The sequence below is a fragment of the Bos taurus genome, chromosome 10 (assembly GCF_002263795.3).
Source record: "Bos taurus isolate L1 Dominette 01449 registration number 42190680 breed Hereford chromosome 10, ARS-UCD2.0, whole genome shotgun sequence".
Taxonomy (NCBI): domain Eukaryota; kingdom Metazoa; phylum Chordata; class Mammalia; order Artiodactyla; family Bovidae; genus Bos; species Bos taurus.
The window spans coordinates 36,312,065-36,338,315 of NC_037337.1; the positions used below are offsets into that span (position 1 = coordinate 36,312,065).

General features: G+C 49.4%; 3 protein-coding genes across 8 annotated transcripts in view; 2 read left to right on the forward strand and 1 right to left on the reverse strand.

Moving 5' to 3' along the window:
- The first annotated feature begins 710 nt into the window (after positions 1-710).
- Positions 711-4,476, forward strand: GCHFR (GTP cyclohydrolase I feedback regulator). 2 transcript variants are annotated; one of them, NM_001114526.2, is given in 3 exon segments: positions 711-865; positions 2,624-2,718; positions 3,957-4,476. In NM_001114526.2, coding segments are annotated over 3 exon segments (255 nt in total). In that variant the 5' UTR covers positions 711-829; the 3' UTR covers positions 4,081-4,476.
- Positions 4,477-4,634: 158 nt separating this feature from the next.
- The window catches only part of DNAJC17 (DnaJ heat shock protein family (Hsp40) member C17), a 30,651-nt gene continuing 9,034 nt past the window's right edge, over positions 4,635-26,251 (reverse strand). Inside the window, exons 2-11 of the mRNA NM_001046276.2 lie at positions 14,910-14,979; positions 14,558-14,616; positions 14,275-14,362; positions 12,805-12,890; positions 12,470-12,566; positions 11,868-11,911; positions 11,328-11,405; positions 10,441-10,521; positions 9,850-9,960; positions 4,635-4,830 (exon numbers count right to left, since the gene is read on the reverse strand). Coding sequence (NP_001039741.1) covers positions 4,708-4,830; positions 9,850-9,960; positions 10,441-10,521; positions 11,328-11,405; positions 11,868-11,911; positions 12,470-12,566; positions 12,805-12,890; positions 14,275-14,362; positions 14,558-14,616; positions 14,910-14,979 — 837 coding nt within the window. The 3' untranslated portion in view covers positions 4,635-4,707. The remainder of the gene's footprint in view (positions 4,831-9,849; positions 9,961-10,440; positions 10,522-11,327; positions 11,406-11,867; positions 11,912-12,469; positions 12,567-12,804; positions 12,891-14,274; positions 14,363-14,557; positions 14,617-14,909; positions 14,980-26,251) is intronic.
- On the forward strand, positions 4,824-11,333 carry C10H15orf62 (chromosome 10 C15orf62 homolog). Of its 5 annotated transcripts, none has more exons than XM_005211629.5 (3): positions 4,824-7,674; positions 10,034-10,123; positions 10,718-11,333. In XM_005211629.5, exons 1-2 carry the CDS (start codon positions 7,161-7,163, stop codon positions 10,099-10,101), a joined length of 582 nt encoding a protein of 193 aa, XP_005211686.1. In that variant the 5' UTR covers positions 4,824-7,160; the 3' UTR covers positions 10,102-10,123; positions 10,718-11,333. The 5 variants fall into 5 exon arrangements, with proteins under 5 accessions (XP_005211686.1, XP_005211685.1, XP_059746797.1 ...); XM_005211628.5 differs by having other exon boundaries at positions 10,725-11,333; XM_059890814.1 differs by lacking the exons at positions 10,034-10,123; positions 10,718-11,333 and adding an exon at positions 8,586-8,903 and having other exon boundaries at positions 4,824-6,846; positions 6,992-7,674.

Consider the following 26,251-nt stretch of genomic DNA (forward strand, 5'->3'; position numbering starts at 1 on the left):
TGTCTCTCTCGCTTCATGGAAAGCTCTCTGAACGGCCGGATTGCATTGGTTTCAGTCTCTCTAGGCCTGGCACTCTGCGAAGTGCTCAGTTCTCTTACATACTTACCCACAAGGCCACAGAAATGCAAGGTTCCGCCGCTGTACTAGGAACTACAGTGGGGAGGCAGGAATGCGCAGTGCACCGGAGGGGTCTCCTGCCTGTCTTCCATGCGCTTAAGGAATCTCCGGAGACCGTGTCTTGGGTCGGGAAGTAGGGATCCGATAAACATTTTAGAGGAGTCTTTGGGTGAGGTGGGCAGGAGCTTGGGAGACCTCAGTGGGGTCGCCCTTTGCTCCCTGTTGGGCTTAACAGAGGCTGGGACGGGGACCAGCAGGACTTTGGAACCTGTTACTGGAGGTGTTGCAGTAACGGGGTGCAAGGGCAACACGCGCGCTGGGCGCCACGGCCCAACGCAGCCAGCAGAGCTCGGGGGCCGCTCCCAGCTCCGGCAAGCCGGTGCGGGAGCGATCCCCCCACTACCCAACAGAGATCCCTCCGCTCCGCTGGACGACCCTCGGGAGCGGCGGGTGACAACACAGGGTCCCAGTGAGCTGCCCCAGGGCAGGGGGCGGGTCTAGAATCACCGAGCTCTGGGCGCGTCAAGGGCGCCCGCTCCTGATTGGCCGGTCGAGGGGCTTACGGACCAGGAGCTCAGGGATTGGCGCAACCGGAGGCCAGAGTCGGAGTAACTGGACTCTAGGCTGCTGGTCTCAGTCCCGGAGCCTGAAGGGCTGGCGTCGGCGCCCTACCCAAAGTCCAGGGAAGGAGCCTGGCCGGGACGCGCGCACCATGCCCTACCTGCTCATCAGCACCCAGATACGCATGGTGAGTACCCGCTGCTCGTCCCTGGGAGTTGGCTTTGGGCCCAGGGCGGGGGGACGCTGCCGGCCGCACCTTGGCGCCTCCCTCCCGGGCCACGCCTGCGGGTGCCGAGACGCGGAAGCCGCCTGGGACACGCCCCCCGCGGGCGGCGGAGAGGAAGGTTGGAACTCGGACCCTGCCTGGATACTGGGACTAGGGAGCTCCGGCGGCCGGGCCCCTCCAGCGCCGGGAAGGGGGACTACGTGCGTGCGTCCCCGCCACTCAGGAGTTCCGGGCGCCTGCGGCTCGGGTCCTACCTGCCTGCGGGAGGTCGAAGCCTCTGAAAGGGACTCAGAAAGTCCTGCTCTCTCAAGTGCAGCAACCACTGCCCTACACAGAGCCGCTCCGCCGGGCAATGAGGGGTGGGAGGAGTGGACTAATCTAAGGAAAAGAGGTTTGAAAAAAGGATGTGCTACGACACTGAGACCCCTGTGCCAAGTGGCCCGCCTACAGCTACGACCTGCGCCCTTAGGCACTTCCAGGAAGAGCTCTTCTGAGACCTTAGAAAAGAAAGAGAAGAAAGAACCCGGAGACGACCAGGAAGGTTAGAGGTGTGAGAACATCCATTCAACAGTCAAGCCACGCCCCTTTCCCTGGGCACAGTTTCCTCTGCAAAAAGAAGGTGCTGACTGCTCACAATATGACTGGGTCCCCAACCTGGGCAGCAGGATGCTCGTCTGCCCCCTACCTCTCCAGTGCTCCGGTGATCCATCAGGAGGTACACGGTTCCCTAGAGATGCAGGAAATAGCAGACGCGCTCTCCACTGGATGGGAGAAGTCTTGGCAGTGGTTTAAGAGCCAGTCAGCTGTACAGATGGTAAAATGTAGACCCTGGGTCCCTTCCCAGATCTCCGGAAGCACTCTGTAAGCCTGGAGTTTGGGAATTCAGTGCTCCTGAAGCAATTTTTTAAACTAGCAGTTTCATTGGTATATGATACATATAACCACAGAATTCACCAATTTAAAGTGTAGAGTTCACGGCAGTGGGTTTGGGTTTGTTTTGGCTTATTCAGAATTGTTCAACCATCACCATAAGCAATTTTAGAACATTTAGAACAACATTTAGAACAATTGTCTTCTCCAAAGACTCCAATTGGGTCTTAGGAGAAGACCCACACCCTGAACCTTAGCTGTCACTCATTTCCCCGGGCCCCTCAGCCCTAGGTAACCACTCGCCTACTTTTCATCATAATATATGGTCTTTGGCCTCTTTCACTTACATGATGTTTTCAAGGTTCATCCGTATTGTAGCATGCCTCAGTACTCACCCCTCTTAATAAAGAGGTCAAATAAAGGGGTCAAATAAAATTCCATTGAAAGGCTATATCACATTTCATTTATCCACTCATCAGTTGACAAACATTTGGGTTGTTTCTACTTTTTGGCTACTATGAATAATGCTACTGTGTGTGCAAGTTTTTATGTGGACATACATTTGCATTTCTCTGTTCTCTGGGTGATTCTGATACACAGATACACGCAGTGGTGCCTGGCATGAAGGTGCCAGTGTTGGGCACTGCCTGGTCCAGCCTAGAGGGGCCAAGGAGGCCCCACATTGCTCAGTCTGATGACTGATGGACTCTACCCCTTCCCAGCTTGTGTTTAGTCCCCAAGATTCCTTCCCTGTCCCTCCAGCCTTTAACTGAAGTGGGCTCAGATAAAGGCTAACTGCACACCTCGACCTGGCAGACAGCCAAGCAGCCTCTGTGGCTTACCTTGCAGGAGGTGGGCCCCACCGTGGTGGGCGATGAGCACTCAGATCCAGAACTGATGCAGCATCTGGGGGCCTCAAAAAGAAGTGTCCTGGGAAACAACTTGTAAGTAGTAGCATTCCTAAGACTCTTCTCCCCGCCAGCCCCGAGGCCTGTCTTTGTTCCATTTACACAAGAAAATGCCCCTGCCCAGCCTCAGGACCCCTCTGCCTGCATCCTGGGGATCTGTCCTCTGTAGGGTGGGTCCCATCTGCAGCCTCACCACAGCCCCCCAGGCTTGCTCTGAGAGCTTTTCCATTGGCCCTGCCTTCACAAGGGAGCCCGTGGACAAGGTACCAGGACAGAGTCCAGTCCCCTGAGTCCCCTTCTGCCAAGTGGACTGCTTCTTGCCTTACCTTTTCATCTCTAAGCTGAATCCCATCAAGGCCAAGACAGGCACAGAGAAAGGCTCTGGCTTGAAGAGCTGAATGAGTAACAAAGCTCAGCCCTAGGAACAGGATGCCTGGGTCCTGCTTCCAGTTCAGCTGCTGCCTGGGGACTTAACTACTTCTCTCGGCATCCTTCACCCCAACTCCAAGTCTAAACAGTGATCATTAATTCCTCTTCTGCCCCTCATTCCTTCCTACCCAGTGGACAGAGAGAACCCTGTTCACACAGGCTGGAACTCCTAAGAAAGGTCACCAGAGTGTACCCCAGTTAAAAGAAGGGAAAGAGTTGGTGAGCTGGCCCTAGCCCCTTGGTCAGGGTTGGAAGGCTGAAGCCAACTCCATCCCTTTGCCATGAGGCTTTTGTCTCTGAGATGCCCAGCCTGGGGCTTGAGCTCTTTATGTATCTGATGGCCCTTCAGAATCAATTAATCCTGAAAGAAGGGAAACCAAGCATTCTCCATCCTAGGGGGCGGCAGCCACAGCCAGGAGCTCTTGAAGGCCAACCTTATTGCTCCAGGACTACAGGACAGTCAGACAAGAGGACAGAGGCCTGGGGGATGGCCCTGGGGAAAGGAGGCTGCTCCCTCCAAATTGGCAGTGACCCAGGGCATGTGGGCTATTTTCAGACTAACGGGGGTGTTACTATCTGGATGACATCAGAAAAGCTGCTTTACTCCTCTTGATTTTCTCTTATAAATAGGAATAACAGTACCTCCCTTAGGTTGTTGAGAGGAATAAATGAGATGATGCAAAGAGCTAAGCAGGTGACGGGGCAGGGAACATTTGCAGAAGGCAACCTGAAAACAGCAGTCCTGTTAGGAGTACTTGTGACCAGACAGAGTCTGCAGCAGATACTAGGTTTGTAGGCGGGGCTGTGCTGTGTACCCTCTCATGCCACTCTCCTTCTCTTCGCAGCTCTGAGTACTACGTGAATGACCCTCCTCGAATCGTCCTGGACAAGCTGGAGCGCAGGGGCTTCCGTGTGCTGAGCATGACAGGGGTGGGCCAGACGCTGGTGTGGTGCCTGCACAAGGAGTGACCCTCCCACACGGAGGAGCGCCAGTCACACTTCTTTGGAGTGGCTGCCATGGGCCCCGACCCCAAGACCCTGCCTTGCTCACCACCCTGCCCCTTCTTCCCAAATCATCCTTCTCCTTGGCCCAGTACCACTGGGCAGTGAATGGCCTTCTCTGAAACCTGTCTCAGACAGTGTGGAAGGGTAGGGCCCCTGGCCCTGGTGCCCTCAGCTGCCCCTCCAGCATCAGGCCAGGCGCAGGCCCTGGAGAAGGCCCTGTTCTGTCAAAAACAGGGCCTGACGAGCCAGGCTGCCCCTGGCAGGGAGCTAGGTGCCCCTGTGGAGCATGGCTCCAGGACTGGGTGGGTAGGGCCTGCATAGCTAGTCCAAGCCAATAAAGGGCTGTGATGAGAGGTTGCTCCTCTGCTCTGCTGGCCACTGACTCTCACCAAGGGGAGCGCCTCCTTGGGGTCTGCCCACTCCCTGGGAGGGAGAGCCAGGCCTGGGCAGAGCCCAGAAACCAGGGCCACACTTGGGTAGGCCCACACCCTATACCTATGTATGCAGTAGAGGTAGACTCTTAAAAAACAGAAAGTTTATTGGTGATGTTTAAGAAAAGGGCTGTGGGAGGAGAGGGCTGGAGGCAGGAGGTTACGTTGGCTGCCCCGCCTGGTCCTCCTGCTGCATCTGGGCAATCAGCTGCTGCCTCTCAGCTGCCTGGCGCATGCGCATCATGACGAGGCTCTCGTAGTCCCTCTCGGACACCACTGAGCCCTGGGGACAGAGGGAGACAGGGAGGGATCAGGGTGGTAGGGCAGTGTCCCACAGATTCCAGACTTGGAGGACAGGGCCTAGGCAGAGCCGCCACCAATGGTCAAGGAGGGAGGCTGCCTGGGAAAGGGAGGATCCTGGAACATCCCGCAACCCCAAGCCACCCATATTCCCTCACAGCAAGCAGGCCTTTGGCACCAGGCCAGCTGCTCGGCTGCCTCCCTCCAGCCCATCAAGCAGCTGCCACCCCACCCCGCCTCCCCCTCTCCCAGGTCCTTCGCATCTGCAGTCAGCTCAGTGACTCACTTGCTCATGCTCTAGCCAGGCCCTCATCTCCCCTCATGTCCTGTACCCCATGGTTTCTGCTTTCCACCAGTTCCCAGGGAAGAGGGCTTGTTGAAGGTGCAGAAATATACCGGCTCTGCCAGGAGGAGGTGAGAACACTGCCCCCTCCCAGTTGCCCTCCCTTCCTGTGGTCTGGCTCCTGCTAAGGACACAGAGGGAGCCCCACCCTAGGAGGAGAGGGAAACAAGAGGCCAGCCTGCCTCCTAAAAATACACACCAGGGCTCCCGGAGGGCAGGGCCCTGGCTTCTTTTATGATCTTGCCAGCACAGTGTGAGGGATTAAAGAGTGCAGTATTTTAATAATCAAAAGAATAATAAACAACCACCTTAGTAGGCCAAGGCTGTGGGCTGGAGAGGCGGCTCTGCAGGAGAGCCCTGAGCCACCGACCTCATGCCCTGATAATGTCTGCAGTGAGTCTTAGATCCACTTCCTCCCTCCGTGCAGCTGAAGCTATGTGAATACGGATGAAGCCCACCAGAGGTGGCACAGAAGTGAGCCAGGTCAAAGGGGGCTGCACAGCAGAGAGCTTCTCATAGTACCCCAAGCTGGTGCACCTTCACGGAACAAGCCAAGAAGAAAGTCTGGTGGTCAGTGACCCAGGGAATTAGAAGGGAGTGGCTAGGGTTAAGATGCTAGGCCCTGGCCAACTGGTTTGGAGTCGGGCATGTACGGAACCAGGAAGTGTTACTCAGCCCAGATCCCCCTGTTCCTCCCAACAACCCCACGCCTCCTCCTCTCTCCCAAGTTGCAGCAACTTGAAGGAGAGTGGCCCTCCCCGCCAGGCCCACCTCTTAGGCTGGGCCCAGCCCCTTCCCCAGAGGACAGACCCCAGATGAGGTCCACACAGCCTGACAGGAAGGTAGGACCCTGGCCCTCAACTGTCCTTTCCTGCCCTGAGGCCATCTGGGTAAATCAAGGAAGGGAGAGGAAACAGCAGCCAGGTTTGAAGTCAGGGCAAGGGGAAGTCAGTTCTCCCGTCCCCAAGGTAATGCTATTCTGCTGAGAAAACCTGAAGTCACCCTTGGCACGCCCCTGGGAGGAGCCAGCACTTTATAGGTGCAGGGCTGCTCACCCTTAACACACCCTCTGCCTCTTTCCTCCTCCCCATCCCTGCGGGTTCTGCTAATGAGGGCCTGTCACTGGGCCCCAGGTCTGAGTCACCCACACCAGTGACAGGTCCCTTCCTTCCCCAACAGTCATTCCACACGCCAGTCTTTCAGTTAACTCCCACCTCTGAGTTCCTCACTCCAGACACACAGGAGCTGGAGAGCCAGGTTGCCCACCAGGCCCCAGAGCACTGGGGCTGTGGAGGAAGAGGAGGCAGCGTGGTGACACAGAGCAGGGCTGCCCGGACAGTCCCCAGAGGAATCCTCAGCTCCCTGGTGCCCCAGGGTGTTGGCCGCGCAGCCCAAACCCCAGCCTGCAGATGCTGCAATTACCTCAGAGCCTGAACGCCACTTCCCACCTGACTGAGTCAACTGAAGACAACAAAACATCTCCACCGCCACACGCGGTCACAAACAGCCAAGCTACTAATCACAGTCTGGGAGCTACCAGCAGAGAGGCCGGTCTCCTGCCAGGGCCAGGGAGAAGCCAGCAGAGCCGGTGAGAAGCCCAGCCCCGCGGAAGACAATGCAGCTCTCATCTACCACAGCTGCCCGAACTCTAGCTCTGTAAGTGCAGTTTCCTCCTCCTGGGGTTTTTCCACTACCCTATTGAGTAACCGGGCCGCTCCTGCCCCTCTGGGAAACTCCTATCGCCAAGCACTCCCAGGTCTTGGCTCCCCTGGACTGCCCTGCATGCCCTCTCATCATCCAGGATGCTCGCCCATGCTCTGTGCTGAGCAGAAACCCGGAGGCCTCTGCTTCTGCCCGCGAGGGCTGCCTGATTCTCGCTGTTCACTGCTCCAGCAGGGCCCGATGGTCCCCAGCTGCCCTTGACCGGGCTTCTGAGGTACCAGGCTGGTCTGCGGGCTCCCCAGGGTCCCATGGAGACTTGGCGCAAAGGCTCCTTCCGCAGCCCCTCCTTCTTCAAGCGGCTGAGCCTGGGGCGGCCGCGGAGACTCCGGCGACAGGGCAGCGTGCTCAGCCAGGCCAGCACAGCTGGGGGGGACCATGAGGAGTACAGCAACCGAGAGGTCATACGGGAGCTGCGAGGGAGGCCGGACGGCCGGCGCCTGCCACTGTGGGGGGACGAGCAGCCCCGGGCCACCCTGCTGGCCCCGCCCAAACCCCCGCGTCTCTACCGGGAAAGCTTCAGCTGCCCCAACATCCTAGAGGCCCCCTCCGCAGAGTACACTGCCGCCTACTCTGCCACCCTGCCCTCCGCGCTCTCCGTGGCAGACAACCTCCACCGATCCTCCGAGGAGGACCTTACGGACACGCCCCCCTTCCAGAGGACACCTGCTCCGGACCTCAGCGATCCCTTCTTCTCCTTCAAAGTGGACCTGGGGATTTCACTTCTTGAGGAGGTTCTGCAGATGCTGAGAGAGCAATTTCCCAGTGAGCTCAGCTTCTGAATGGGGGGAGGGTGGGCAGAGGTGGGGTGACTGAAAGAGGTGGGAGCCTGGGGACCCAGAGAAGGAGGGGACAGTCGGGGATTAAGATAGGGATAGAAATCCAGGTCCCTGCCTGCCCCTACCCCCTGGAGTCCTGAACAGTTCTCTGAGTCACCCCAGGGTGGAGGGACAAAGGTATAGAGGCAAGCCAGAAATGTGAGGGGGGCACCTGCTTGCAGGAGCCCTGAAGACAGCTAGCTAGACTGGGAAGGGAGGCCATGCCTGCAGCCACAGGGACAGGCAGAGGCCTGGGTGGAGGCAGAGGGACGGTGGCATAAGGGGCAAGTCTGGGAGTGGAGGACAAAGACTGGCTCAAAGATGGATGCGCTGTGCCAGCTCCTACATGTGGCTGTTTAAAGTCACACTAATTAAAACTAAATACAATAAAAAAAAGTCATCCCAGTCACACTAGCCACATTTAAAGTGCTCAGCAGCCACATATGACTAAGGGTTACCACGCTGAATGGCAAACGGTGAACGTTAAGGTCACTGGAGAAAGTTCTATTGGGCCACACAGGCCTAGACCATAGGCTGGTGGGGGAAGGGAAGCATATGGGACCTGCCAGGAGAGGGAGGGGCTTGTGGGGTGGGAAGAGCGAGGCTGATGGAGATCCAGAGAGTGACTCAGGAAAAAGTCCAAAATCACTAGCAGGAAAGTGGGTGTGAGAGACTCAAAATGCCAACACAGCTGCCTGGAGCACTCCCTGGAGCCCAAGGAAGGAACTCGAGGGCATGTCAGGCATAGACAGCTTCAGAAGAGAGGCTGTGGGGAATTCTCGGAAAGATTTGGGATGGGAGCCCTGGGGAAATGCAATGAAATACAGTGCAGTTTTCCCTCCTTCCTGCACCCATGAGAATACGGGAGGTCTGATCAGGGGATGGACACAAAGCTCAAGGCTGTTACACTGAAGAGGCACAGCTGGTCTCCAGAATCGCCACCACGACCAAGGAGCCTTGCTCAAAGCCTCTGATGATGGGGGTTGCAGCACTGCCCTGACGCATGGCCAGAAGACCTGGAGGCGGAGCCTGGCTGGCGGCATGTGGTTCTGGCACACACTGCCTCCACGACGCGAGCCTTATGGCCTCCCCATTTCTACTCTGTGTGCATGTGCTGAGCGGAAAGCTCCCCTGGGGGTGCAGATGATAAATAAAGTTCTTTATCACACAGCCTATGGCGTGTCATCTGGGGCTGTGAAATGCTGGGACTTAACAGGGGTGAGGGGGGGAGAGAAACAGTCTCTAAAGAGTTCCAGGTGGGGCTCAGAGCAGTTCCTTTTCCTCCTCTGTCCAGGCTCTGGGACATACTCCAGAGAGCACCCCATCCTCACGGGTGCGGGCCATGTCAGAGAGCAGGGGACATGCCAGAGGCAGTGGGAGCAGAGGCCCTGCTGACCTGCTGAGGGGCACTCTTCCCCTCAGAGGGGCTGGAGCACATCAGCCTGAGGCACAGACCCCCAGATGCTTCTGAGAAGGGAGAGCTCTTTCCCCACCAAAGCGGGGGCAGGTGTGACCTGGGCCGAGTGTGTGTATATATATGTGTATGGAGGGGAAGTGAACACAAGCCTTCGTGGGGCCGTGGGGACTAAGAGCTGGTACATGGCATGTGTCAGCTCAAGTCTGTGCTTCCCCCCAAGAGGTGGGCACCAGGTAGCACCTCAGTGTTGGCAGGGTGACAGTGTTATTTCTAAGGAGGAAATGTTGCCTCTTGACAGTAGGTCCCTGTCTGGGACAGCCACAGACACACCTGGAAGGAAGTTGGGGAAGAAGGCAGCCACCCTCCTCACCAGCCCTTCCCTGAAGCGCCAGGTCATCTCAGCACCAAATGCTTCACACAGCAACCAAGCAACCCACAGGCCAGGGCAACACCTTTGGATGATGATGAGAGCTCCCAAAGGAGACCAGAACACAGAAAGTAAGGTCTAAGAGTTGTGGGTAGGGTAAGCCAGCCTGGAAAGAGGCAGCAAGGAATCACAGTCCTCCTGCTTGGGTAGGCAGACCTGACAATCTCTCCGTAGTCCCGATGACGGGTTTGTGAGGAAAGGGCCCTGAGAAGAGCCCAGATAGGAAGAGGCACCCCGAAGCTTGAGTAGGCCCAGTAGAGTGAGGCCTGGCTCCTTACCCGGGACAGTCCTGGGTGGTTGTGGCCCATCGCGCTCTGGGGCCGTCCCTCCAACCAGGAAATCTTCAGAGGGTTATCGACCAGGCCCACTTCATTCTGGACAGCCAGCTCCTGTCAAATACAACAGCCAGTCCCAGTCCCATCATTCCAATCAGCTACACAATGGCTCTCTCTACCCCTACAGAAAGAACCAAAACCAGCACTCTCATCCTCCAAGCAAAGTGGAGCAGCCTTTGTGCGATGGTGTGCTGAAGCTCTGACGCTCATGGGAAACGTGAGTCTTCTGACTGGGCAGTGGGGGAGGGGAGAAGGCTCTGTGAGGGTCCCAACCTGGAGGCACACTGGCTTCCAGGGGAAGGTGAGGGGTGTGGAGCCAGGCAGTAGGAAATAACACCATCCCTGGAACATTCTCCTATTCATTCCTTCACTCACTCTGTCTCCTCTCCAAAGACCTGTGGGCCTCGGGGAGATCTTGGCTCTAAGCTGGCCCAAGGAGTGGGGACACCTAAGCTCAGAGGGCCCACAAAATTGAGTTCCTCCCCTGGAATGGCAGGGCTGCTGGTGGCCCCCAAAACCCCACAGAGCACTCACCGCAGCCTTGACGGTTGCAAACTCTACCACAGCGGTGCCTGCCTTCTTACTGGAGAGCACCAGGTTGAGCACCTCTCCGTACTGTGAGGATAAGGGGTCCCGGTAAGCATGGCCCAGCCTTCAGGATGGCCCAGCTCACACTGGAGATAAGCCTAGGCCACCCAGAGGCAACCAAGTCATTTTGGGTTGGGGATAACCTGTTGTTGCTAGGTTCCCAGAGAGGGGATATCAGAGATGGGAAAGAAAGGTTTTTGTGTTTGTTGTTTCTTTTTCCAAGAATACAGGAGACAGCAAAGGCGAGCTGGGCAGACGTGGGGATTTGGACCAGCAGAGACGCACAGCTGCCTCCATGATTGAAGGAGATGGAGAGGACGGAGCTTTAGTGCCAGACACCCACCTCCTCTCTCCCCATACACCCAGCCAAGCCCCTTACTTCTAAGGATGACAAGGGCTAGATCTGGCTGGAGGTGGCACATGGCAACACGAGTGACTGGAGGGCCATGGCTCAAGTATAAGTCTTTAGACTATCCTATGGTTTATGGCTTCCCTGGTAGCTGAGCGGTAAAAAGATCCCCCTGCAATGCAGGAGCCACAGGATAAAAGGGTGCAATCCCTGGGTGGGGAAGATTTCCTGGAGGAGGGCATGACAACCCACTCCAGTATTCTCACCTAGAAAACCCCATGGACAGAGAAGCCTAACAGGCTACAGTAAATAGGGTCACAAAGAGACCCAACTGAAATGACTTACCACATAGTTTATGGCACAGAAAAAAAAAAAAAAAGGCAGGTAGAGATGTGAAGGAAGGTTAGGCCTGGAGATCCTGAGGTTTGGGCTGACTGACGTGGGGACTGAGATGATGGGTAAGAGGGAAGTAAGCAGAGCTGACCTTCTGAAAGAGCTGCAGGAGGACATCTCTGGAATAGCCGCCTTGTGACTCAGCTTCCTTCTTGCTCTTCCACTTGAGCTGAAAAGACGGCAGTGGGGGCCACTGTTAAACACTGACTTCTCAACAGGACCAGACCCTGCACCTGAGCTTTATAAACTGAGCAGACACCCCTCTGGCCTTCAAGGCACCAGTGATCTAGGGAGCACCCCCAAGAAATGCATTCCCCTTGGAAAATGGACAGGCAGGAGGCCTGCTCAGCCACAGTCTCAGGGCTCTTACAGAGCCTATAAGATGCTCTCCTTCAAGGGGCCTCAGGGAGGGCTGCCTTGCAGCCTTCAAGGCTAAGAACAGCCTTTCACGACCAGCTCTGATGGGCCATCCTGATGCTCAGGCCTTGGGAAGACGGAAGGATGGCATGTGGGCAGTGGTGTGGCTTCCAGAGATCCAGTGTCCGCACCACAAGCCCCGGTGACCCCAGAAGCATCTCTTCTTGCTGAGAGGAGGCAGTGTGAAGTGGCCCGTGGAGCCTGCAGGGCTCACCTTTAGCTTGGGGGTTTCTTTGTTTTCAGGATTTTTTGCCATTCCTAGAAAATTTAGGAAAATTAGCAAGGTAGAATGTGGAGAGGTTCCCCCAGGGGAGACACAGTCTAGGGCCACAAGGACCTGGCAAAGATCACTCCTGTCCATGGGCAGTGCCCCGCCCTGCTGTGGAGCCTGACAGGGCAAGTAGGAGCAATCCCACCCTTGCCCCCAGCTGCCACCTTAGGGTAGCAGCCCAGCTGCCTGCTGGAGGCCATGATTAGCACTCCACCAACGAGGGGCCATGAATGCCTTCTGGGGGCAAGAGTCAGAGGTATAGACCTCACAGTTCTACTGAAACAAAGGGTCCCAGAGCCTTCCCCTTGCCCTGGTGATCTGCTCCAAAAATAGAGCCAACATAAATGCGGCCAGGAGATCTCAGGCAGAGTGAAAAGCCAATAAGCCCCAGAGAACTGTAAGAAAGGACAGGTGGCATGTGTCCAAGTGGGGTACCCGGAGGGTTCCAGCAGGTAGAAGCTTCCAGATCAACTTCACCGAGCAGCCAGTGTGGCCGCTGTGAGCCACCTCAGAGTGGGAGGCCGGTGTGGGGGCCAGACTCTCACCTGTCAACCTCTGCTCCTGTTCCTGACGTATCTGCTCCCGGATCAGCCTCTGCTGTTCCTCCAGCTGCCGGGAACCCTCTTCTCGCAGGCGTTCGATCTGCAGAGCGGGGGTTGGGGAGGGTGACAATTCTGTGCAGATCCAATTCCAGGTTGGCTCACCTTGCAAAGGTCCCTGGGACGTTCCACCTGCAAGCTAGGCTCAGCAACCTGTGGGTGGGACAGACGACCCAGATCCCACAGGGGAAGGCAGGAAGGGCATGCCCGCCCCAGACACAGCAGCCTCTAGTTGACTGGCCTCTTCCTCCTGAGGATGGTCGCAGGGCCTGGACGCTCACCTCCTGCTCTAGCGTCCTGGCGCTCCCGCTTTCCTCCTCCTCCTCGCTGCCGAGGGCCTGGGCCTGCCGCTCCCTGGCCTCCAGGTCTAGGCACAAGGGTTGAATGACCCAATGTCTGGTTTAAGCAGTTTCCACATGGCCCCAGCCCACCTGGCTCTGGCTGTACCCCAAAGTCTCATGTAGCATGAACCCATCCAGTAATTCTTCCTCCTCCCTCCATGCCCATGTGCTCCCAGATTCATTTCCATTGAGAAAAGTTGTCACAAGGAAGAGTATAGGCTCCAGCTGAGTGGCTGGGGTCTGGAAGAGTTACAGCAGCTCCCACTGACCAAGCTGGTTCTCTGAACAGTGAAGGTGTGGGTGGGTGCTGATGTCAGCAGCCTGGGGCCATGGGTCAGGGCTGCCAGTGGGTGGAGCCGCCGGCCTCTGTTCCTGCCGTTTGGCACCACAGCCTGCAACCTTGCCTTGGCTTCGATGCTCTTTCCCACCACTGTGCTCGAGTTTCCACTGTCTCCTCTACCTGCCCCTCAACTCACATTTACCAAGCCTCACTGCAGACCCAGCTATAGGGACAGAAGCCTCCATGCAAGGACATCACCCCAGGGCCTGGAGCCCTTCCCACCTTCCAAGAGAAACCTGCCTGTGGCTCTGTCCCAGGCCAGCTGCTGCGGCAAATGCTTCTCTCAGGTCTGGGACTCGCTGCTTTCTTTTCTGTTCACTTTACCTACCTAAACTCCAGGTTTATTTGTTTTTGATGGAGGTATGGGGATGGTATATGTACATAATAAATATATGGATGTGAAACAGGCAAGATGAAGGGGAGAAAAATTGAGTGAAGAATGCCTGAACCAATCTTGTGGGGGTAATGAAAATGTTCTAAAATTGATTTAGAGTCATAGTTGCACCATTTGTTAAATTTACTAAAAATCACTGAGTTGTTCACTTGAAATGGGTGGACAATGGGATATACAAAATAATGTCAATAAAGCTGTTTTTCAAAAGGTGAATGTCTGGCTCTCTTTGGATCCTTCTGAGGGGATTTCAGAGTGAGAGCTCTGTGCAGAACTTGGACAAACGACACAGATAAACAACAGCACGGCCAACAAAGACCTGACTGTGCTCGTGCCGTGTAGGTTCAAATCCTGATTCCAGCAGGTTCTTATCTTTTTGGTGCCTTAGCCTCTTTTGTTTATAAAAATAGGTTTCGTAACACCCAGCTCTTTGGACAGTCATGATAATTAAAGGAGGCAGTAAAACATCTGTCACAATGCTTAGCTAATAGCACACCTAGTCATTGTTATTATTCCTCAGACTGTCCTTCAGGAGCCGCCCCTGAGAACGGGGTTCTGTCCAGGACTGGGGCCCAAAGCTCTGAGTGGCTGGAACTGAAGCTACAGGAGCAAAGGTGGCGGAGCTGCACAAAAACAACCCAGGGAAACCGCAGGGCGCCAGCACCACGATGCCACCTACCGAGCTTTACTTTCTTCCTTCTCTCATCAAGTTTCTGGGTCCTCTCTGCCGCCTGCTTCTTGGCTTTCCTGACCTTGTCATACGCAGCCTGGCAGAAGGAAGAGTCAACAGGGTAACACACACAGCGCCAGGCCTCCTCCCTGGCCCCGCCACTAGCCCTGGAGCTAGTGAGGCAGTCTGGTGACAGTCTCCAGGCGAGGACAGTATGGCCGAGTATAGAGGATGAAGCACACAGTGGTCTCTAAATGTGGGGGACAATTCAGATAGAGGAGGATGTGCTTACCCTGGCGGCAGCATCGGTCAGTACCTCCAAGGCCTGAGAAAGCTGGTGGAAGAGTTCAGCTAAACATAGAGATCAAAAAAGAGAGAGGAGAAAAGTAAAGTTAGACTTGGTGACGGTGTGCTCCCTCAGAAAAGCACCTCAAAGAAGCCACAGGCTGCTGGAAAGGAAGACATCAACAGATGCCCAACCAACAAAGAAGAGTGAGTATATCAGCAATTGATCAGATGCCTTTAACGTGTGAAGTGCAGCCACGGGCCCAGTGCACAAAGTCAGGCTGCGTGCATTGACCTCCATGGCACTCGCACCACACCCAGGTGGGTTGGGCTTCTCCTCATGCCTAGGAGAGGCTCACCTGCTCTCGGATTATCCGGGTTTTTGTCTGGGTGGCAGGAGAGGGCCTTCTGTCTATATGCCTTCTTCACCTGGAAGAGACAAGATTGGGTTATTCATTCTCTCACCCCAAGACAGACAGGAAAACACTGCTAACGGGATAAGGGAAATCCAGGGAGGGCTCTGCATCGCTACAAGAAGGTTGCCACACTGAAATAGTCATCTCACAACCACAGTGGAGATCTTCAGTGGAAGCAAAGGCTACGGAGGGAGCTGAAGGCTGCCCAGCAGCAGGGTTGGGCCTGCTTCCTGCCGAGCGCCCAGTCTCACCACTGTGGATGTCAGAGGCTCCTGGCAGGGGCAGATTCCCTCTAGCCATCCAGAAACAGGCACTCACACAGTCTTAGTGTAATGTAATGTATGCCAGGGCAACATTTCCGCAGGGAAACTTAGCCATCAACATTTTAAATGTACTTTCTCTTTGACTTATTATGGAATTTGGACTTGCAGAAGCATGCCAAAATAAATATACAAGGACGCCCACTAAAACATAGTTTATATAAGCCCCAAAGTAAAGCCAACCAAAATCTCCAACAATGGGGAGACTCATTTAAGAAATCATCATAGACAAAAGTCTGTATGTGCTGTCCAGAAATATCTTCAAGTCCTCATTACAAGAAAAAAAACTGATTAAGTATGATGACAAACAGCAAATCATTATGTTCTACACCTGAAACTAATCCAATGTGATGTGTCAATTATACCTCAACTTAAAAAAAACAAAGTATCTTCAAGGTACAGTGCATGAAAAAAACAAGGCTTAGAACAGTATATGTTAATATGACAATTTGGGGGTTAAAAATAAATCAAAAATAAAAGAAATGTAAATAGTTAGAAACACTCGAGCATGTGCAAGCCTTTGTTTTCCTGTTTTCCCTCACAGCAATCACAAGAAACAGTGGTTTCTTTTGGAGAGAAGCTGAAAGTGGAGGGGAAAGAAACATTCACTTCTCATTGTATACTTTTCTGTAGTTCTACTTTTCAAACCTTAAACTAGTTCTTTATTATTATTTTTTATTGATAACAGGGGTTATCTTGGTGGGGAAGCTATGGTCTATTTTTAGTTTTCATCTTTGTACCTCTTTATTAAAAAGAAAATAAGTATTATTTTTTATATTAGTAAAAATAAATAAACATAGCTACCAAGGTTCTCTTTTGTATATTTCCCACTCATAAGGGAAAGCAGAGCACAAAACCCAGAAATCCTCTGCTTTCTGAGGCCTTGCCCTCACTCTGCCTGTATACGTTACCTACTGCTCAAATCTCTTGGGAAGAGAAGCCTCTAGCCCAGAACCGCCACCAGTAGCTAAGCAGACTGGCTCTCCAGGCTTCCTACAGGGAACCAATAAACATTTCAATCCAAAGTGTGCTAGAAAAGGGCCTTCAGAGGCAAGCAGCCAGCACCCCCAGGGGAGGGTCTGTGGCCCAGTGCCCCCCGCACCTTCGGCTACACCTAGCCCAGGACCACTGGGGTGTGCTGCCACCTGCTGGGCCAGAGCTAGAAGCACACCTTCACTTGCCGGGGCAAGCAAGCCCATCTACTAACAGCTCTCCTGGCTGAGCCTGAGGAAGCAGGAACCACTCCCAGCACAGGCTTTGGGCAGAAAGTGTAAAAGTCCCTCCCTGCCCCCTAACCTTCTCAACTGCCCACCTATGTTCACTTCCTCACCCCAACCTAGGTCTTCACCAACAATAAGTAATGACAACAATAACAAAACCCAGCTTTTTTTTCACTATTTGTTGTTCAGTCACTCAGTCGAGTCTGACTCTTTGCCAGCCCATGGACTGCAGCTCACCAGGCTTCTCTGTCCTTCACTATCTCAAACCCATATCCATTGACTCTATGATGCCATCCAACCATCTCATCCTGTCGCCTTCTTCTCCTCATTAAAAAATAATAATAAGGGAAGAGGAGGTGATAGTTTCATAGTCTTACATCTGACATGTCATCTTTTACTCTTGAGGCAACTTATTTGTCATTCCTCCCTTTACTCTTTCTTTTCCCTTCTCCATTTATGCCTAGGGCCTTATTTCTTTTTTACTTTAAACCAAGCCTTTATTATGTATTCTTTATATTTGCAGGCTTCCCCCATGGCTCAGTAGTTAAAAAAATCCTCCTGCCAATGTAGAAGACCAAGCGTCTTTTGTTTCTTCAATAAGTAAAGCAATACAAAAGTATATAAGGAGAGAGAGAACTAAAAAGCTACTGTTGTTTCCCTATTTCCCCAGCCCTCTTTTCCAAGTCCTTCCCCCTGATCATTCCAACAAACAGAAGTCTTTGGGGTCTTGTTTCTGCCTCTCTGCCCCCACCTCTCCTCTCTCTGATCCCAGGCGCTGTGGCTGAACTGGCTGAGAGGAAGAGGAAGGGAGAACAGGGTGTCTCTTGCCTCAATTTGCAACACTGCCCTCAGGACCAGGATTAGCAGTCCTGCCCTACAAAGGCTGAATTTTGTGGAAGATGGTTTCTTTTGTATCATGGAGCTCTTTTAAAGTGTTACGTGTTCGTGTTCTTTTTTGTAAATGCGAGAAAGGACAATAAGAGGGAGGGGAGGAGTAAGAAGGAATAGTAGGAAAGCAAAATAAGAGGCAAGAGGGGGCTAGGTGGTAGAACACTCTTCATTTTCTTTTCTTTCTTTAGAGAATGCTTTATAGTTTTTTATTCTAAAGGAATGATATTAAATAGCTTTCTGTTTTATATTTCATTTTAATGCTCTATATCAGAAAGTTGTTTTTTTTTTACTTAAACAGGAAAATTGTTCAAACAAAAAAACTAGTTATATAATAATAGGAAATTACTCTACATATATTAGTCTGTTTTCTCATCAATTCTCTTTCCAGAATATGTTCCTTCGACAAATGTCTTTACCAGTCTCATCAGATTTCATTTGAAGCAACAGTATAACTAGACCAAGGTCACCTCACTCCCCATCTGGGTGGACCCTCATTTTACTCCCACCCCTCCAGCCTCCCACACACTCAACATCTATAACCAAACACAACTGCCCCAATCAACTTGATGTATCCTGAACCCCTTTCCACTCAAGGCCTAGCCTGGGCCTCCATTTCCAAATCACCCCTTAAAGGTGTGAGGAGTTGAACATTCTGTATTTCAAAATCCTACTGGAAAAAATTACCGGTCTCATGCAGTGGCCTGATGAGTAAGGGGAGAGGTGAGGTAAGAAAGTCAAGGTCATGCTGGTATTCATTCTTAGAGAGCAATGTCTACAGATAGGAGGGAAGCTCTCTGAGAGCCCCTTGGTACAGCACCAAATCTACCCCACCTCCTGGGTCCACTTCTGGAGCATGGAGGATACGGAAGGACTGAGCTGAAGCTGGTAATACAGAGAATAATCGGGAATTTCCCTGACACTGAAGAGGAAGGACACTGCTTAGCAAGGAAAATGGCTGTGAAAACAATGAATACTACAGTTGTAAGATGCCTGTAAGTGAGGTCCCTTAGAGTGGAAAAAAAAAAAAGAGAGAGGAGTTAATTTTAGCCTTAAAGGCCTCACATAGGAGATAACATCTGAGCTGGATCTGAAAGGTGAGTAATAGTTCTTCAAGCAGAGCCAGAAAGGGCATTCAAGACAGAGGGTGTGGAAGAACCTGACTTCCTTCCCTTCAAGCCCCAGATCAGCTCAGAGGAGAAATATGTTTTCCTTTAATGAGGAAAAGGTACTGAGAACAGAAAAGGACATGAAAAAGCAGAGATGCAGTTGCAATAAAACATGGAAGTAAAAATAATGTTTTTGTCAAAGAATATTTTAATTAAAAAAAAAAAAAAAAAAAAACCTTTGACCAAAGAAAAGTAACAGAAAAAAACCAGGAAAAGAATAAAATTCACACAAACAAGTTTTAAAAACACAAACTTGGGATGAAGAAATGCTAGGGAGCAAGGGCACATATAAAGGCAAAGAAATGCAAACTGGCCTGAGAAGAGAAACAGCGCTAAAGGTAACTCAGGTGTGACTCTGAAAATAAAGAAACTCAGCATGATTCATAAGGTGTGTGTGATTCATAAAACAGAGAGTGGACCAATCAGAAGGAAAAGCCCCACAGTGCTTGAACAGGGCCAGATGTGGAAAGCCTTCTAAGATCAAAAGTAATGAATCAGGATGAATGACTAAAGAGGCTTTAGGGGTCTCCAAGCCCAAAGAATTTGAACCCCAAAGTTCACTTTGAGCTAATGAAAGTTTGTCGTGAAGCACAAAGACAAGATTAATGGAACATATAAGCATGGCCAAGAAACAAACAGTAATAAATGTAAAAATTCAATGTATGGTAAAAAGTATTATTAAAATCCAACATAGTGAGTGAAAAAAGTTAGTTCTTCATCTCAAGCCATATACCAAAATAATTCCAGATAGATTAAAAACAAAAAAACCTCAATACAAAAAATGAAACTAAAAGAACCTAAAGAAAGAAAATGATGGGACTATTAATCTACCTTTAGTGTGGGGAAGAAATTCCTAAGCATTAAAGCAAGGGAAGGAATCACACATACATGCACACACATGTATATGTACACAAAATGAATGGATTTACAATGAAAATTTTTTAATTTAAGCAAAAAATCATAGACAAAATTAAAAGATGAGGGGGGTGGGAGGGAGGCCCAAGAGGGAGGGGCTATATATATACTTATAGCTGATTCACACTGATGTACAGTAGAAATCAACATAACATTGTAAAGCAATTATCCTCCAATTAAATATAAAAAAGAAGTTTTAAAAAAAAAAGGACAAAGGAAATGATAACTGAGAGAAGTATGTGCATGACATCTTTACTATGCAAAGAAGCCATGCAGGAAAAAAAACACAAGAAAAAGACAAACTACAAGAAAACAGAGAACACGAACAGAGAGTCATAGAATATAAACGGCTGACACGAAAAATGTTCAGCCTTACACATAAAAGTTAAGTCCTTTTCACCTCTCAGCTGACAACAAGGAAAACAAAGGATGGTATTTAATGTTGGTGGCTTTGTGGTGAATATGTAAATTAACACAATGATTCTGGTCTGTTTGGGTTTTTTTTGTCTGCACCCCGTGGCTTGCGGGATCTTAGTTCCCTGACTAGAGATCAAAGCCCTGCTCCCTACCCGCTGCAGTAGAAGAGCAGAGCCCTACCACTGGACTGCCAAGGAATTTCTTATACAATGATTCTGGAAAGTAATCTAGCAGTATATATCAGGAAGCTTTGAAAAGTGCAGACCCTTTGATCCAGCAAGGCCTTTTCTAAAGAAATACTTAGAAGTTTATACAGTATTTATAAACATTGCTGTTCATTATAGCATATTTATAAAAGAAAAAGTCAGAAATAATCTACATTCCAAGATGGTTGCTAGCACCTATCATGTAGCAAGCTCTTTTTGAAATGCTTTATATACAGTAACTTACTTTTTTTTTTTTTTTGAGGATAAAAAGGAGCTATTTATTTGTTAATGAAAAGAAAAATAGGTGAAAGATATAAACAGATATTTTACCAAGAAGACATACAGATGGAAAATAAACCATGTGGAAAAAGAAAGATCAACATCATAATTCTTTGCTGCTGCTAAGTCGCTTCAGTCATGTACGACTCTGTGCGACCCCAGAGACGGCAGCCCACCAGGCTCCCCGTCCCTGGGATTCTCCAGGCAAGAACACTGGAGTGGGTTGCCATTTCCTTCTCCAACACATGAAAGTGAAAAGTGAAATCGAAGTCATTCAGTCGTGTCCGATTCTTTGTGACCCCATGGACTGCAGCCTACCAGGCTCCTCCATCCATGGAATTTTCCAGGCAAGAGTACTGGAGTGGGGTGCCATTGCCTTCTCCTACAGTAACTTACTTAACTCTATTATTTTAAAATAGGATTTCTCTCCTTTAAAAAAAAAATCTATTTTATTTATTTAGCTTTGTCGGGTCTTAGTTGCAGCATATGGGATCTCTTGGTTGTGGCATGTGAACTCTTAGTTGGGGCAAGCAAACTTTAGCTGTGGCGTGAGAGATCCAGTTCCCTGACCAGGGATCAAACCTGGGGCCCCTGCATTGGGAACACAGAGTCTTAGCCACTGGATCACCACGAAGTCCCAGTAACTTACATAACTCTTAACACCTCCCTATGAGGTAGAAATTACTATCCTCATTTTACAAATGAGAAAACTGTGACATAATGAAGCAATCATTATGATACTGAAAATCCATTCAATGAAAAACTATGCAATCATTATTTCAGACAATAACTGTTCTATTCTAGCCATATACCATAGGGAAAACTGTGGCTCCCAATCACCCCTGCCATCAAAGAAGGAACTGGGAGTCTAGACTTCCATCCTCACCAGCTGTAACAAAGCACCCCAAACCTTTTGCCAGAGTGGTGTCAGAGAAGGCCAAGAAGGGACTTGACACTCACTAGATGAAAATATAAAAATATTTCCGAAAGACAGCATTATAATTGACATTTACTTTTCACAGTGAGCTGTATTACACAAGCTCACTGTGTAATCACATCAAGAAAAAAAAAAAAATTGTTCAAACAAACAAACATAATTAGCCAGAGCAATTAGACAAGGTAAAGAAATAAAAGGCACCCAGGACTTCCATGGTGGTCCAGTGGGTAAGAATCCACCTTGCAACGCAAGGGACATGGGACTGATCCCTAGTCAGGGAACTAAGATCCCACATGCTGTGGAGCAACTAAGCCTGTGCACCACTGAAGAAGGAATTCATAGGGCCTGGACTCCATCTTAGGCCTGTTCATGCTGATCATGCTGGGGCACCTTTCCAATGGACTCTGAACTCTGTTTCAGTTCAGTTCAGTTCAGTCACTCAGTCGTGTCCGACTCTCCTCGACCCCATGAATCGCAGCATGCCAGGCCTCCCTGTCCATCACCAACTCCCGGAGTTCACTCAGACTCACATCCATCGAGTCAGTAATGCCATCCAGCCATCTCATCCTCTGTCGTCTTCTCCTCTTGCCCCCAATCCCTCCCAGCATCAGAGTCTTTTCCAATGAGTCAACTCTTCGCATGAGGTGGCCAAAGTACTGGAGTTTCAGCTTCAGCATCATTCCCTCCAAAGAAATTCCAGGGCTGATCTCCTTCAGAATGGACTGGTTGGGTCTCCTTGCAGTCCAAGGGACTCTCAAGAGTCTTCTCCAACACCACACTTCAAAAGCATCAATTCTTCGGCTCTCAGCCTTCTTCACAGTCCAACTCTCACATCCATACATGACCACAGGAAAAACCATAGCCTTGACTAGACGGACCTTTGTTGGCAAAGTAATGTCTCTGCTTTTGAATATGCTATCTAGATTGGTCATAACTTTCCTTCCAAGGAGTAAGCGTCTTTTAATTTCATGGCTGCAGTCACCATCTGCAGTGATGAACTATGTTTAGTGCCTATGAAAACAGCAACAGAAGGATAAGACCCCCTCCAGACAGGGGAACCTTGAAGATCGTATCTAGGTTACTCATTGCCTAAAAGAAACATACACTAATCACCCCTTCCTCCAGACAGGCCATAAATTTTTCTGTATCTATCGGAGTGTAACCTCGGGTTTATTGATTATTGGCTAATTGTTTGACTGTTTGAGCACATGAGCACATAGCGCGTGAATGATGGGGTTATTGGGATTGTATTTTCCTTGGTTTATGTAAGTCTCAAGGAATTTGGAGTGGAAGGGTTCAGACACGTACACATGGGGTATAAAAGATTTTTACAAATGCTGGTCGGAGTCCTTGGCTAAGAGGAGACTCTGCCTTGGGCCCACCGGTGTAATAAACTGCACTCCACTATCTGCACTGTCCTTCTGAGTGAGTTTGTTTCCCGGAACGTGTGGCTGCTGCTAAGTCACTTCAGTCGTGTCCGACTCTGTGCGACCCCATAGACGGCAGCCCACCAGGCTCCCCCATCCCTGGGATTCTCCAGGCAAGAACGCTGGAGTGGGTTGCCATTTCCTTCTCCAATGCATGAAAGTGAAAAATGAAAGTGAAGTCGCTCAGTCGTGTCCGACCCTCAGCGACCCCATGGACTGCAGCCTTCCAGGCTCCTCCATCCAAGGGATTTTCCATGCAAGAGTACTGGAGTGGGGTGCCATTGCCTTCTTCGGGAACGTGTGGCTACAACACCACAACTACTAAACTCACTCAAGATCACAAAGGATCCTAGCATGACACAACAAAGATCCCACGTGCCACAACTAAGACCCAAAACAGTCAAATAAATAAACTTTTTTAAAAAGAAAGAAACAAAATGTATCCAAATCAAAAAGGAAGAAGTAAAACTGTCATTACTTGCAGATGACATACCATATATAGAAAACCCTAAAGAGTTCACCAAAAAACTGTTAGAATAAAAGAATTCAGTAAAGTTTGAAGGATACAAAATCAATACACAAAGGTCTGTTGCATTTCTATACTCTAACAATGAACTATCAGAAAAGAGAAATTAAGAAAACAATTCCATTTACAATTTCATCAAAAAGAATAAAATAACTAGAAATAAATTTAGCCAAGAAGGTGAAAAACCTGTACACCAAAACTATAAGATACCGATTAAAGAAGTTGAAGAAGACCAAGTAAGAGGAAAGATATTCCAAGCTCATGGTTTCAAAGAATTAATACTACTAAAATGTCTTTACTACCCTAAGCAATCTGTGGATTCAATGCAATCCATATCAAAATTCCAAGAGCATTTTCACTAAAAAATTTTTAAAAATCCTAAAATGTTTATGGAGCCACAGAACACCCCAAATAGGCAAAGCAATCTTGAGAAAGAAGAACAAAGCTAGAAGCATCATACGTCCTGATTTCAAACTATATTACAAAGCTATAGTAATCAAAACTGTATGGTACTGGCATAAAAACAGACATCTCCATTAATGGAACAGAACAGACAGCTGAGAAATAAACCAACACGTATACAGTCAATTAGTTTACAACACAGGAGCCAAGACTATGCTATGGGGAAAGAACAGTCTCCTTAATAAATAGTTTTGGAGTGGGGAGGAATAACCTAGGAGCTTGGGATTCACATACACACACTACTGTACATAAAAAAACCAACAAGGAGCTACTATAGAGCACAGGGAACTTATCCTATAATAACCTACATGGGTGAAGAATCTGAAAAAGAGAAATATATGTATACGGAAAATTGAATCACTTTGCTCTCCACCGGAAACTAACACAACATTTAAATCAACTATGTGCCAATAAAATTTTTCTTCAATAAAATTTTAAAAAATAAAAAATACTGTTAGGGAAACTAGGTAGTCACATGCAAAAGAATTAAACTGGATCACTATCTTACACATACACAAAAATAACTCGAAGTGGATTAAAGACTTGAACGTAAGACATGAAATCATAAAACTTCAAGCAGAATACATGGAAATTAGGCTCCTTAACACTAGTCCTGACAATGATTTCTTGTTTTTTCTGGATTTGAGAGCAAAAGCAAAAGCAACAAACAAAAGCAAAAACTAAACAAATGGGACTACATCAAACTAAAAAGCTTCAGCAAATCAACAAAATAAAAAGGCAAACTATGGAATCAGAGAAAATATTTGCAAATCATATATCTGATAAGGGGTTAATAAAAAGACCCAAAATAAACAACAAAAAAACCAATGTCATTAACAGATAGGCAGAAGATCTGAATAGACATTTTTTCCAAGGAAGATATACAGATGGCCAATGGGTACATGAAAAGATGTTCAACATCTAACCATCAGGCAAATGCAAATCAAAACTACAATAAGATACTATTAATACCTTACACGTGTTAGTATAGCTATTGTCAAAAAACAGAATGTGAGGATGTGGAGAAAGTGATCCCAGTTATACTACTGCTGCTGCTGCTAAGTTGCTTCAGTCGTGTCCGACTCTGTGCGACCCCATAGACGGCAGCCCACCAGGCTCTCCTGTCCCTGGGATTCTCCAGGCAAGAACACTGGAGTAAGTTGCCATTTCCTTCTCTACTGGTGCAGCCACTACAAAAAACTGTATAGAGATTCCTCAAAAAATTCAAAATAGAACTACCAGGAATTCCCCGGAAGTCCAGTGGTTAGAACCCCACACTGTCAAGGGCCAGGGATCGATCCCTGGTTGGGGAACAAAGATCCCACAGGCTGTGTGGCGTGGCCCAAATAAATATTAAAAAGATAAAAACAGAACTATCAAATGATCCAGCAATTCCACTTCTGAGTATTTATCCAAAAGAAATGAAAACACTAACTTGAAAATATAGTGCACCCTCATGTTCACTGAAGCATTATTTACTGTAGCCAAGACATGAAAGCAACCTAAGTGTCTTATGATGGATGAATGGACAAAGAAAATGTGAGATTATACATTCAGTTCAGTTCAGTTCAGTTGCTCAGTCGTGTCCGACTCTGCGACCCCATGAACTGCAGCACGCCAGGCCTCCCTGTCCATCACCAACTCCTGGAGTTTACCCAAACTCATGTCCATTGAGTCAGTGATGCCATCCAACCATCTCATCCTCTGTCATCCCCTTCTCCTCCTGCCCTCAATCTTTCCCAGCATCAGGGTCTTTTCCAATGAGTCAACTCTTCACATCAGGTGGCCAAAGTATTGGAGTTTCAGCCTCAACATCAGTCCTTCCAATGAACACCCAGAACTGATCTCCTTTAGGATGGACTGGTCGGATCTCCTTGCAGTCCAAAGGACTCTCAAGAGTCTTCTCCAACACCACAGGTCAAAAGCATCAATTCTTCAGCACTCAGCTTTCTTCACAGTCCAACTCTTGCATCCACACATGACTACTGGAAAAACCATAGCCTTGACTAGACGGACCTTTGTTGACAAAGTAATGTCTCTGCTTTTTAATATGCTGTCTAGGTTGGTCATAACTTTCCTTCCAAGGAGTAAGCGTCTTTTAATTTCATGGAGATTATACATACACATACACACACACACACACACACACACACACACTCAGATAGATATACTCAATGAAATATTACTCAGCTATAAAAATGGAAATCTTGCCATCAGTGACAATATGGATGGACTTTGATGGCATTATGCTGAGTGTCAATGAGTCAGAGAAAAATACCATATAATCTCATATACCTGTGGAATCTAAAAAACAAACAAGAAACAACTCATAGAGAACAGATTGCCCCAGAGCAGGCAGTTGGCAGAATGGGGTAGCGAAATGGGTGAAGGGGATTAAAAGGTATAAATTTCCAGTTATAAAACAAATAGCCATGGGGATAAAATGTATAGCATGGCAACTATAGTTAGTTGTTGTTGTTTACTTGCTAAGCTGTTTCCTACTCTTTGCACCTGCTTGG